This window comes from Pagrus pagrus (genome assembly GCF_965226575.1).
Source record: "Pagrus pagrus genome assembly, contig: HAP1_SCAFFOLD_134, whole genome shotgun sequence".
Taxonomy (NCBI): domain Eukaryota; kingdom Metazoa; phylum Chordata; class Actinopteri; order Spariformes; family Sparidae; genus Pagrus; species Pagrus pagrus.
The window spans coordinates 76,761-90,056 of NW_028175329.1; the positions used below are offsets into that span (position 1 = coordinate 76,761).

General features: G+C 40.6%; 1 protein-coding gene across 1 annotated transcript; it reads left to right on the plus strand.

Moving 5' to 3' along the window:
• Nucleotides 1–12,023: 12,023 nt before the first annotated feature.
• On the plus strand, nt 12,024–13,055 carry LOC311254019 (uncharacterized protein). Its single transcript, XM_084384449.1, has 2 exons — nt 12,024–12,500; nt 12,587–13,055. The coding sequence occupies exons 1-2, from the start codon at nt 12,473–12,475 to the stop codon at nt 12,940–12,942; spliced, it is 384 nt and encodes a 127-aa protein (XP_084240575.1). The 5' UTR covers nt 12,024–12,472; the 3' UTR covers nt 12,943–13,055.
• Nucleotides 13,056–13,296: the final 241 nt, after the last annotated feature.

Below are 13,296 nucleotides of genomic sequence, written 5' to 3' on the forward strand. Positions count from 1 at the left end.
TAGCCTCCTCACAAAGATTAAAATGCAATTAATGCAAATACGACTACAACTAATAATAATATGCATTATGATTTGATTTGATGATATTTCTATATTTAAATATTTTTTATATACTTATTTATACATTTAGTAATTAGGTTCTATATTCACACTGCTGTTTGCTGCTGCAACGCTTTAAATTTCTCCATTGTGGGTCAAATAAAGGATTATCTTAATTTATCTTATTTTATTTTATCTTATATGACTGTTATGAATTAAATTCACCAAGAGATGGCGATATTTTACCTCCATAAAAACAGCCCAAAACTTCTACTGATAGCATAGATTGATAGGCTATAAACCTGAGCCAACATACGACCACCAACTGGTCAATTAACCGCTCCTTTTTCAACAGAGGTGAATGTATATGCAGTTAACAAGACATTCAATAAATGATAATCAGGGCCGCTGGAAAATTTGATCTCCAGTCCACATCTAGACAGAATTATCCTCTCTTCTGTCTCATGATTAGCAGGCTAGCAGCTGGGGTGTTTATGCCACAAAGTTTGCTTTTTTATTTCAACAACATACCCACCTTCAAGTGAAGCACGAGCCTCCTCTTGTTTTCACTTTGTCTTTCTTTTGCTTGCTCCTGATTCATGTTGCCGTTTAGAGGCCATCTCTCCACCTGCATCCAACTGCCTGTTGGCGCATCTGACCGCTGATTGGTCAGATATTGCGTGCTGTCAGTTGTTGCGGCAACGTGTGCGGTGTCAGATTACTCGTCTCTTTTTTTTCTCTCCTGCCTCGGACTGACTTGGTGCTCTACGCGCGCCTCACGGCAGCGATGCGCATCCTTTGCGCATTTGCAGAGAAAGCGTCCCCTTGCGCAAAATGGGCCCCCCCCACGGATCGTGGGGCCCTACGCACAGCGCGTGTTCTGCGTTTAGGGAGGGGCAGCGCTGCATGGGACTGTGTGGTTGTTGCATCATTCCTTGCATTTTTTTTTTTTTTTATTTATTTAGCACAAACAATATCATATAAAGAAAAAAACCAACATGAACAATCAACATGACAGGGATGTGCAAAGGGGAGGTATGAAACCCAAAAGGGCTTATATGAAAACCTCACCCACATATTCAAAGATCAAATTTAATACAGTTTAAAAACAATAACATAGGAAAATAATTAAACAATAATGAAAAATAAGTAGAAAAGTAAGTGATTAAACAGTAAATGTAAGGAAGTAAGGGGAAAAAATACATACATAAATGAATAATACAAAACAGAAATAATGAATGAGATGATAAGGAAAGAATAAGAAGTGTGAGAGAGAGAGAGAGACGAAGGAAAATCATGACAATAATTGTCTTATGTTTGATGGTACATGGTTTGACTGATTAGGTACTTTTTGAGAGCCTTTTTAAATGACGATAAATGAATAATTTTTTTCAGATTGTCGGGTAGCTGATTCCAGAGACGTAATTGCATTAGAGTCTTAATTGTTGGAGCCATAGATAGGTCCATCTCAACGTCAACTGGAATGGCATCACTTGAACCACCTCCATATTCAGAAGATAATTCCCTTGATCTGTTCCCTCACCCTGGTTGGTCCCCTCCTCCTTATCCTGACTCTGACGATGAAGACGTGTAAGGTGTGGTGAGTTGAAAGAACACACAGAGACTAATGAAGTCACTGTGTGTGATATCAGTATTATTTTTCTCAAGCTTATACTATTATGAAAAGTTTTGACATTTAGTAACAAGTTCACTAATCATTTTTTCTCAAATGTTTACAGCTATACTTTTATGATTATTGTTTACCCATTTCTAGTCATAAAATATGTGATGAATAAAGATCAGGGATTTGCAGCAGAAGACGACATCATACTACCTTGTGATCGTGCTCGTAACCTCTCCAAGGTAGTGGCCCCCTCTACGCTTGCAAAACACAGGGGCTGGAGAGGAGCAAGCCTGCGTCCCTGAATCCATTTTAGCATGATAAATTGAAAAATATTCTTTAAGACACATAGATGATTAAGATGTGTTGGTCTATTTTATTAGTGGATGTTTGCTTAAGAATCAAATATATGCAGTGTTCTATATTTTTGTTAGAAATAATCACATGACATGATCAGTAATTCACATGTGTTTTGCCTCCTCCCAGCTTGCAATGAATACTAGTAATGTCTATGTTCCACAAACACAGCTATTATTGATTTTCAACTATACAATATGTGATAACTTAAATTGAATCCTGAGTGAATTTTTAAGTTTGATGTCTAGTGTGTAGTTTGTATATACTTAAAGTGATCAATAAATGATCAAAAGGGAGGAGTGTAATGGGAAATTGTATTACTATACCATTTTTATTCATTATTATGTCTTACATTGTCTTCACTGTGTTCTTCCCACATCCTTGAATGTTTGTACTGTCTGCACAAAGAGAGATATGTGCTTCTTGTTATGGGAACGGAGCCTGGTACAGACATGAGAAGGACACAGTGTAGGAGATACACTAGTAATAATTGTAATTTATTAATCACTGGCGATTAATAAAACACTCGTTAATGGGGCACCACCGCCGATGTTTTGTCTATTTGAATAATCCGGAGGTAATTAATCAAATCCGACTAAACAAGGTTAACTTGTATCAATTCTAATCAATTTTAAATCAATTTATTCAATCTCATAAATGAAGTAGTGAATTCTACACAGTTTCCATCGGTTCTCCACATTAAAAACAAACCTGCACAGACAACGACATACGGTTAAATAGGTTTATTGACTAAATAATTCAGATTAAATAAATGAAATGGCAATTTAAATGAATAGCAACAGGGAACAGGAAATGTTACCAAATTTCTCTTAAACTAAAAGATCAGAACCCTAAGACACCACTCATTTATCATGTGTGAATCCAGCTGTTATGGGTGATGGAGAGCCTACTTTCTTAGCAGAGTGGCGGAGTCAGCGGCGGAGGGTTTCTCTCCGGTGGTTTGCGACTCTAGCCGGAAGTCCCGGTCCAATGGCCGAGTGTCAGCTCATCGGGAATCAGCCGGTTGGGGACCACGGTCCGATGTCTTAGGAAGAGTGTGGCTGGTCCAGTACTGAGCCGGTGACGATTCTGGCTCACTGCCCAGCGGGGAGTTACCGCTTGAGAGTGTGCTGTCTTTCACAGGAACTCACTTAAACTAAACTATAGTTTTAAACGTTTCAAAACCGTACTTCACCTTTCACAGAATCTCACCATGGCTCAATAGATGAACTTTGTCTATCATGAAAAAGGATTATGTCATGATTAAAAATCACTGAACAATTAAAGGAAATTAAAACAGGATCAAAATAAAAACACACTTGAATATACCGTAGAACTAGTAGAATTGATCACTTACTTATTCCTCCTGGTTCTAGCTTAATACTTATCAGATATTTCTGATATTAACATATCAGAAACATTTACTAGTTATCAAGGAACTTATTACACAAAAGATCTCCTGAAGGTCTGTCCCAATCGTACCAGAGCTTATCATCAGGAGGTGCTGTGGTTTCACCGAACACAGGACACATTAAACATTAAACTTGATTTTAATCAAATTTCATCACAGAGACACGGGGAAAAGTTCAGTGTTATCAACTTCTTTAGCTGTTTCTTAATCTGTTAACATTAAGAGCATAAGTTCCTGGTTTAATGACAATTAGAACTTGCTTAAAATCTGGATGAGTGCAGAAACCATTATAGGATGGAATGTGTGATAAGAGAGGCATAGTCCTAAACCATTTGGGCAGGAGGGCTAGGAAAACAGAGGAGAGGCCCAGAGTGCTTTTACTCTGGAGGGTGTACTTGATAATTCTTGTCACAAGAAGACAAGAAGACACAGAACATCAGAGTCGTTACCTAATTTACAATTGCAAAGAAATAAGTTATAACACATGATTATGACAGTTCTTCTGTTCCTCATCATCTCTGAAAGGAGATTCATTTGATGATGAACTCGACCTACCTGAGAGAAAGGAGTGTTCATCTTGAGTGGGGGAAGAGGGCAAAAAGGGTTATTCAAGCTGTAAATAAAGAAGAGGGGTTTTTCCTGTGATGCGTCAATCTGACGGTTTCATTGGAAGCAAAACAAGTCAGGTGAAGAGGTGAGAGACTTCATAGCGTCTTTTTCCTGAAAACAGTCAGCTTGCAGATGAGAGGAGTAATTAATGCAAGAGCAGAACCTCAATGGAATGTAGAGGCGATGGACATGTGTTCCTACAACAGGGCATTCCTTTCCTTTAACAAAAAGGGTTCTCAACTGTCTCATCTTGTTCTTCTTTCTGCAGACCGCATGCCACTCTGTTGACTAATGAACCTTCTTTATAAAGAATAAAATCCTTAAAAGACAACTGGTATTTCTTACAAGTTTCTTTCAGATATCTCACAAATTAGACAAATTTCCACAACAAGCCCAACAGAGGATGTTCTTCCTGCGGCAGCTGAAGAAGTCCAACCTGCCAAAGACGATGATGGTGCACTTCTACACTGCCATCATCGAGTCCATCCTCACCTCCTCCATCACCATCTGGTAAGCTGCTGCCACTGCTAAGGACAAGAGCAGACTACAGTGTATCATACGTTCTGTCGAGAAGGTGATTGGCTGCAACCTTCCATCCCTTCAAGACCTGCACAGCTCCAGGGCTCTGAGGCGTGCAGGTAGGATTGTGGCCGACCCCTCCCATCCCGGTCACAGACTATTTGACCCTCTACCCTCTGGCAGGAGGCTGCGGTCCATCAGGACCAAAACCGCCCGCCACATGAACAGTTTTTTCCCCTCTGCAGTTGGGATCCTCAACAAGTCCCGGGTCCCCCACCCCCACTGACACTGACTCTTTCACTCCTGCACTCAAACCCACCTCTGCCCTTGAATCTTTGCATTACATTAATGCAGAATTTGTACATCCTGTATTTTTAATATCTTCTATATTTTATCTTCCGTCTTTATTTATCAGCCATCCCACACTTTTTGCCTCTGTGTGTTGATAGCGTTTATATTGTTTATATTGTATATGTTATAGTCACTGTTTGTTTGTTTATTGTTTATTGTCTTCAATGCATGCACCTTATTCACCAAGAAAAATTCCTTGTCTGTGTAAAATCCCTCTTGGCAATAAATCTGTTTCTGATTCTGATTATTATGAATGCAGAATTGACTTCAACATAACACTGTAATGTATCTTATATTAGTGACAGGGGGTTGTAACTGCATGTGTTGGCATGTGTTGAAAGGCGTGCAAGATTACAAATTGTTATGTGTATGTGGATGGATTAGTATTTTGCACTGCATTGCTTTAGGCTCAAGTTCACATAGAATTGTTACGTTTATGAAATAAGAAAAAGTTTGGGAAATACTTCATACTTCAAGTCTCATGTGCTGATCAGAGTTGTGATTAAAAATAAGGGCGGGCCCCAGATGATTTCCAAATACCAATAGGGTCGCGTCATTCTTAAAGTAGGGAATGACTGCACTCCCATTAAGTGTAATTGTTGTTTTTGTACACTTTTGTGCAGTTATGGTTACACATACCCTTTTTCCACCCTCCCACTCTTGTATTTCGTTTGTTATTCATTTGACATAAAAGAGAAAAACACACAGTAAATCATGCAGTGAAAAGCTGACAGCCCTATGCCAAACACATACTTTATATGACTTGTTAATATGGATTCAAATGGGCAAGCTGAATCATCAAGATACACATTTTGTAAACAACCCTAACCTGAAGCTGCACTTGTACTACTGGGATTGCTTTGAGTGTTGCTGTATATAATCTGAAACCATAGACAGCTGTTCTTGATCACGGAGACAAAGATCACAAACAACAAAGCATCAGGGTACTGTCAGTCCAATGGCCATTGTTCTCGAACATTTTTCAAAACAATTGAAGCACCCAGCCTTTACACCCACTGACTCATCCTCAGCATTTTTTTAATGTACCACAGTAATTTAATTTTTTTTAATGTAAAGTATACACTTACTTACTGGACAAAAGATTATGAGGTGCACACTCCACAGTAAACTGCACCCCAATAGACCCTAAAAATTGCTTCTTTTTTTCTTTAATGCCACCTAAAGATGTGCACTGAGCTCAAAACTCATATCTGCATATTTTGTTGTAGCCACACAGATATTGGCCGCGTTTCCCAGATACCATAATTCTTAAGGACTTAAGAAGGCTTGTAAATGACCTTTAATATGAGCATAGTATTTCTATAAATGTGTTTTTATGTTTACTTATTAACATTCTTTAAAGCCAGACTTTTATTTTTTATATATTAAGCAGACGTTACATTCAGTGCTTTTATTTTGAAAGCGTCTCGCCGAGACCTCGTACACATCCGGTGCTTCGGACTTTACCTGCAGTAGGAAAAGTGTGTCTGCAAGGCCAAGAGTTTGTCTTCAATGCTAAAGTGTGCCTAACTCACATGAAACGCCCTAGCACCTGGCTAATAAGGGGCACAAGGTTTGTTTTGTTACCTTTTCATGCCATATTTATGTCCGGCTCGAGTTTGGTTGCCGTGGATATTTTCATGTATAGAACGTGTTGTGGTTAACGGTAGCTACTATTAGCAACGGCCAAGCTGCCGTGTCGGTCTGTATTGGAAATGAGATGAAGCTATAAGCTAACTCGTAGGTTGTTTTATTAATGCAACAGGATGTATTTTGTCTGTTTTATGTGAGGTCTGCTAAGGTTAAAAACTGTTTATTGAGTTAAAAACGAACGGTTAAAAATGCTAATTTCATGTTAAATATTGTTTTATATTTCACTCTATGGGAGGTTGTCCTTCAGTTAAAATGTGAATTTTCCTTCATGATTGTAACATCAATCGTAGCAGTTAAAATATATATTTAAATTCATGGAGTAAAACCTGTGCGTCTACAATGAGTTTATTAAAATAGATAAAAGGAGAGTCAACTTGCATGATTGTTTATGGGATAAAAGCAGTTAAAAGTAATTTCATTTAAAGGTAACTGTATTTTATTTTCTTCTTTCATAGCTCTTACGGTGTGTTTACATTGAATACGGTCCAAGGAGTAAATCATTGTGAACCATCAGTTTGAGAGTTCGACCATCATTTAGCCGGGGATGCTACAAGGCTCTTAAGAAGGGTTCGGCTAAGAAGGAGCGCTAATATACAGGTGTTTCCCAGACGCGTTCTGAACTGCCTTCTTAGGAGAACCTTAAGATCAAGCAAAAGAAGCTCTTAGTGGGAGCTGTCCACCGCAGTGGTGCTGAAACTGAATCAATCGATGCCAGGCAAATTGATCACCCACCTCTTTATCAGCACAAAAGTCACACACAGCGCCCCGTGGTCCCCCCACACAGTGCAATTAGGCTACGCATGTATCGTGTGTGTGTGGGGGGGTGTGTGGGTGCGGGTGTGTGTGTGTGCCAACAGGTGTATCCAAGTAGTAATCAAGCCCATTAGCGCATATATACCCCCGTGGATATAGCCACACACATGTGAGAATGGAAGAAACTGGCAGCAAAAGAAACAAGCGGGCACCGTCGTTTACCGCGGAGGAGATGGGCGTCTTAGTGGACGAGGTCTGGCAGCACCGTGATGTTTTATTCGGGGGAACAAGGGGCAAAAAGAACATCACAGTGAAGAACAGTGTTTGGCAGGCCATAGCCGAAAAGATCTCCCCCTCCAGCCCATGTGGCCTGTGTGAAAGTCCTCTCCATCATCGAGAAGACGGCCTCTGAACGCATTAGTGGGGGCATCGATGTTCAGGGGGACGAGGGGCTCTCAGAAAGTGAGGATGAAGAGGAGCCATCCGGGAGCGGAGCAGGGGTGTGCCCGCCCCCAGGAGAGGACGACCCCCCACAACTGTGCCCTGTCCCTGCGTGCCAACCAGCAGGGCCTGCTGTCTGCATGCGGGGAGGCTTAACAGGGCAGCCCACAATAACGACCTGCGCCTGCAGCGAGATGCTGGTGGAGAAGCTGGTGGTGCTGCGGGGGATAGAGGGCCGACTCGAACGACAAACTGCCCTGCAGGAAGAGATGGTCCGGATAAAGCAGGAGAGGTTGGAGCTGCACCGGAGACAGCTGGCGCTTGCCGAGGCGCAGTTCAACCGTCCCTCCATCTCGGTTCCAATCATCCTTCCCCAGGATTCAGGTACGGGGCATTTCTATTTTGTATCTGCATTATGCAATGTATCCCGTTCAATTTTACTAATCAATCTCCCTTCATTGCAGGTGATGCAGACGCCCAGTAAAGACAGTGCGGAGCCATAATGCTATCCGCAGCTCGAACATCTGCATCCCAGCTGACTTTGCTATCATTAGTAAGAGGATTTAGTAAATCTAATGCTGGGATTCAAAGGAAAATATCTGTGAATGAATGTTTAATTTTCATAGTTTTGGGGGACCATTTCGATAAATTATAATAGTCTAAATAATATAATATAATATAATAGTAGTGACCAAAATAATTTTTGAAATTAGCGCTAGCTAAAAGTAAATAGATATTTTACTGATACCTTTCTAAGTTTGATATATTCCAGGTATGTTGTGCCGTTGTCACTACTAGTGAGTCAAATACAGCAGCCTGGTCAGTTGTCCTATGCTTCTGAGTATGACACTGTAGTTACCCCTCTATCCCATTGTACAGTGATTCCCAAAGTGTGGGCAGCAGCAGGCTGTGGCCCCTGGTGGGCTGTGAAGGTAATTCACAGTAAATAAATATGGTTTAAAAAACATAAACACACAATAAAACTAAAATCACAGGATCGTGACAAGAAATTTCATTAACAGTCTGATGATTGCCCTAATAGATGTGTTCAAAATACACAAATCACAATTTCCCTCAAGATACACCCTTGATTTGGATAATGAAAAACTCCCAGCTTTGAATTTACAACTGACAACGTAAGAGCTATTTGAGAAGGTGGTTACATACTAAAGTTGATACACAAACAATTACCTTACCAACATACAGTAGGCTAGCAAGGGATATTGAGCGGTAGGATAGCAGATAGGGATGCTGATTATCAATCACTGATCGAAACACCGTTAAGAATTTTTTGTTGTATTTAGTTTATTTTTCATGTAACTTGGTGTATACCTTGTCTGTTCCTTTAACTCATAATGTAGCCTTATGTTGGGACCCACAGATGAAGTCATTCATTGTGGATTTCAAAATGGACTCTGAACTGAACTCAGTGTCCCAGAATTCCCCATTCTTCACACCTAGGTGCAATATTTAGCTTTGAGCTACTATTGGTCAGGGTGACAAACCCCCCTCTGATCAGAGAGTCAAAACTCCAGCGCCTTCCTTTGTTCTCTCTCTTCTCCTCAAGCCTCTCCACTCCTTTGACTTCTTATCCTCAAGGGCTCCTCTCCATCTCCCCCCCACCGGGCTGCCTGCCCTCAAGATCTCTTCTTCCGGGCTTAACAGCTGCGGAGAGCTGCAAGCTTCATTTGCAGCAGGCCCAAAGAACTTCTCCTCACTGCAGCGACACGAGGTCCTGCCAGTATTCCTGATCAGTTAGCACCAGCAGCTGCGACACAAAGCTTGCCAGCTAACTTCACCATCTGAGGAACACCAAGCAGGTTAGCACTGAGCTGCTACCCTCGCAAAGGACAGGAGCGAACCTTTTCCTCCTCTGCTGACTTTCATCGGTCCTTGCACAGCAAGAACAGCATTCATTGGAATCCCAACGTTCTCCTGCAACCACCAACACCTTTTCTTCAAAGACTGGTAACATTGAACTGGGCTTAGATAGCATAGCATAGCACGGCTAAGCACAGGACTTTAAACTCTGATTGATGTAATGCATGTGTGTTCAATTTATGTGTGTCCACTGTTTGAGTGTTATTGTAATCTCAGGTCAGGTTATTGGTAGTTTGCTTTCCTAGACGGCTAATTGAGCCTGGAGCATATCAAACCCACATGTGATATCAGTGACCACCATTGTTTCTTTGTTCTGCCAGACACACACACTCACACACACACACACACACACACACAAACCTGTATATAGTACATGGAAGTTAGTGTGTTTCATCTTTGTAAATAAAAGACTTTTGAACCCACATGTTGTCTATTTAATATTGTACAAGAGTGATTGTTGCCAACCTCTACTTTGTCAAGAGCTCCAAAATCCTTCAACCATTACTAGCTGTTATGGTAATTGGTTGTAGTTATTAAGTTAATTATTAATCAGAGTTACAAACAGTTTAGTACCTTTTCTGAGACTGATTTGGTGAATTGGCTTTTTTTCCCTTCTTCAAGGGTGGTGCCCCGAGGTGATCTAATGTAAATTGGAACTTATTAGTAATCATAATTTATAATTATCCCTGATAATCATTAATTATTATTGATAGCCAAATTTAACCCCAAACTCCCTATTACTGTTGCATGAAGCACTTCATTATGGTGCCTCGTGTGTTGTGAGCACAACACTTATGAACATTGTTTTATGGAAAACACTTTAAACATATTTCATACATTATTAATGATTAATTGATAATCAGCAAAGTATCAATTAAAGAAATTGTTTAAAATGTACATCCCTAGTAGCAGATACTACGAGCAGTGTTACTTTTAAAGCCCCACTCCAATATCCAGTGTTACTTCATTTTTAACAGTTTTGTTGTAACATTCTTTTCTAACAGACTATGAGCGTTTCTCAGTACCAAGAATGCAAAGAACGGACTTGTGTTCTTGAGGAGAATGTTCTTGCTAGTCGTTCTCCGAAGAATGAACTCCGGAGATCACAAGAATACAGAATGCTCCGTTTTCAGTTTTGAGACGATGAGTTCTTGTGGTGCCAAATGCAGCCTGCACTGATTAAACAGCTGGGCGTTATCATCCAAAACAAGTGCTCTCTCTCTCTCTCTCTCTCTCTCTCTCTCTCTCTCTCTCTCCTGTGTATGTGACATGTAAATAAATAAATACTCACGTACATAGAGCAGCAACAACCTTCATTCGTTGTACATAAGTATGTTATTTTATTTTATTTTTTTTTAAGTGCTTCTAAATCTCACGAGCCAACAGCGGGAAAAAAAACCCCGTTAGAAGGCTGTTGTTTGTAGATGATCGCCATTGTGGATTTGTGGATTGTGTAGTTAGTAGAGTATTACCACCGTTAAATATGGACCGGCAAGTGTTGCTAGCTGTCGCGGTCGATATTCTTTACCGGGATGCTGAGGAGGAAGCTGCCGAGCTGAGGGGGCATCTTCAGCGGAGGAGAGCCAGGATGAGGAGGAGGAGTCTGGAGAGACGTAGCGCTATCCTAGCCTTTGCTGGATTTGTAAGTTCTCTTTCTTCGGGAGCACTTGGTTTTCCATTCTTATTAAAGTTAACAAAATAAATATGGTACGGTTTAGAAGTATTATTATAAATATTAATGTATAAAACAGGATTAACAGGGTCCGCCCCAAACTGTTTAGTAATAGTAACGCTATAGACCCACCCCTTTCATTCATAAATTTCCTACTACTCATTCCTACAATTTGACATCTGACATTTGATATGTGATACCTAGCACCACCTACTGGTGAAATCATGGGGGGACCCAACAATTACAGGTGAAATAGAGGAGCATATTAAGTTGTATAATTTCTTTATTTCTGATATCTGATACAAGTCTGATAAGTCTTGTGTAATGAATCAAGTGAAGCTCATTTGTATAGAACACAAAACATACATTAAGTTTCATGAGAGAACTATAAATACATTTTTACAGCATGTGTTTAAATTCATCAGTCTATTCAAATATTCATAGTTGATAGTTAAAAGCAAGTCATTAATAAATAAATAAATACATTCAAATATTATTTCATAAAGTAATAAATAAATAAATACATTCAAATATTATTTCAATAGTTTTACTAATTGAAAAATATTTTTTATTTTACTACAGGATCATTCTCCTCGAATGTATGCACAAGTTAACAACACTGTGCCCATCCTCTGCGCCTTCTTCTCTGAGGAGGCTGACCTCAAACCAGCCTTCAGGCTGCCAAGGGAGACCATCAATCTGTTGGTCCAGATGTTGCCCCGGCTAAAGCCACATGGCAGGAGCCACGAAATTGAGGTGGCTGTCTCTCTGTACTGGCTGGCATGTGGCACTTCCTACAGGGTCACGGCAGACATATTTGGAGGCCATGATGGGCATCCTCCACAAGGCTATCCATTTCCCCAAGCCTGAGGAGATGGAGGAGGTGGGAGCAGGTTTTGCTCGGCTGGCTGGGCATGAGGCTTTTCCGGCGTGCAGTTGGAGCCATAGATGGATGCCACATCCGGCTTGTCCCACCTGCGGAGCAGAAGAAGAGCAACAGGGGATTTTTGCATTTTTGGATGTTTACATCGGCAACACGGGGTCAGTCCACGATGCCCTTGTCCTCCAGAGGTCTCCTATGTACAAACAGTCCCTCTACTCACCAGCTGGCTTCTTCCTCCTGTGAGACGGGGGGTACCCTTGCCTGCAGCATCCGGTGGCCCTCATGACTCCCTACCGTCAACCTGTAGCAGGTGAGAGAATAAATTATTTATTACAGTTGTTACTTTGAATTTGAATTCCTGGATGTATTCTACATTACCTGTATTTTAATCAACAGGCCAAGTTGAGGCCCGTTTCAACAGGCATCACGCCAAGGCCCGCAACATTATTGAGCGCACCTTCGGGTTGCTCAAAACCCGCTGGAGAGCCATCTTCCTCCGGGCTTTGGAGATCCGGGCTCTGTTCGCCCCCAAGGTTGTTGGAGCATGCTGCATCCTCCACAACCTTTGCCTGTTAGCTGGTGACATCCAGGAAGAGGAGGAGGCAGAGGAGGATGACTGGGAGGATGAGGAAGCTGGGGGGAATGCTGCCCAAGGTCAGGAGCTGTCGGGAGTCAATCTCAGAGGCAGACTTGCTGCCGAAGAGTCTGCCCCTCAAGAGCTCCCGGCATTTCTGAGGGAGCATGATTACTAAAGAAAAACCCCAAATTCATAATCAGTTCAATAATTATTTGTAATTTTAATTAATGTTAATTGTAAATATTGTTTTGCTGATTAATTAAACATATAACAATGGTTAATTGTAAATATTGTTTTGTTGATTAATTAAACATATAACAGTTAGTTAAACATATAACAATGGTTAATTGTAAATATTGTTTTGTTGATTAATTAAAAATTATTGTATAGTTTATCTCAATTAAAAATGATTATATTATGTGTATAGTTAAACATATAACAATGGTTTGAAAAAACACCTGTAAGTAAAGTCAACCTCCCAATCAGATTTCAGTTTCAGAAGCGTTTGTTGTGACCACCGTTACAAGCC

Bases quoted from the DNA above. Each gene is read 5' to 3' on its own strand.
- LOC311254019 (XM_084384449.1), top strand. From the start codon at position 12,473: ATGACTCCCTACCGTCAACCTGTAGCAG. The intron at 12,501-12,586 runs GTGAGAGAATAA...TTTAATCAACAG, and splicing joins CTACCGTCAACCTGTAGCAG to GCCAAGTTGAGGCCCGTTTC.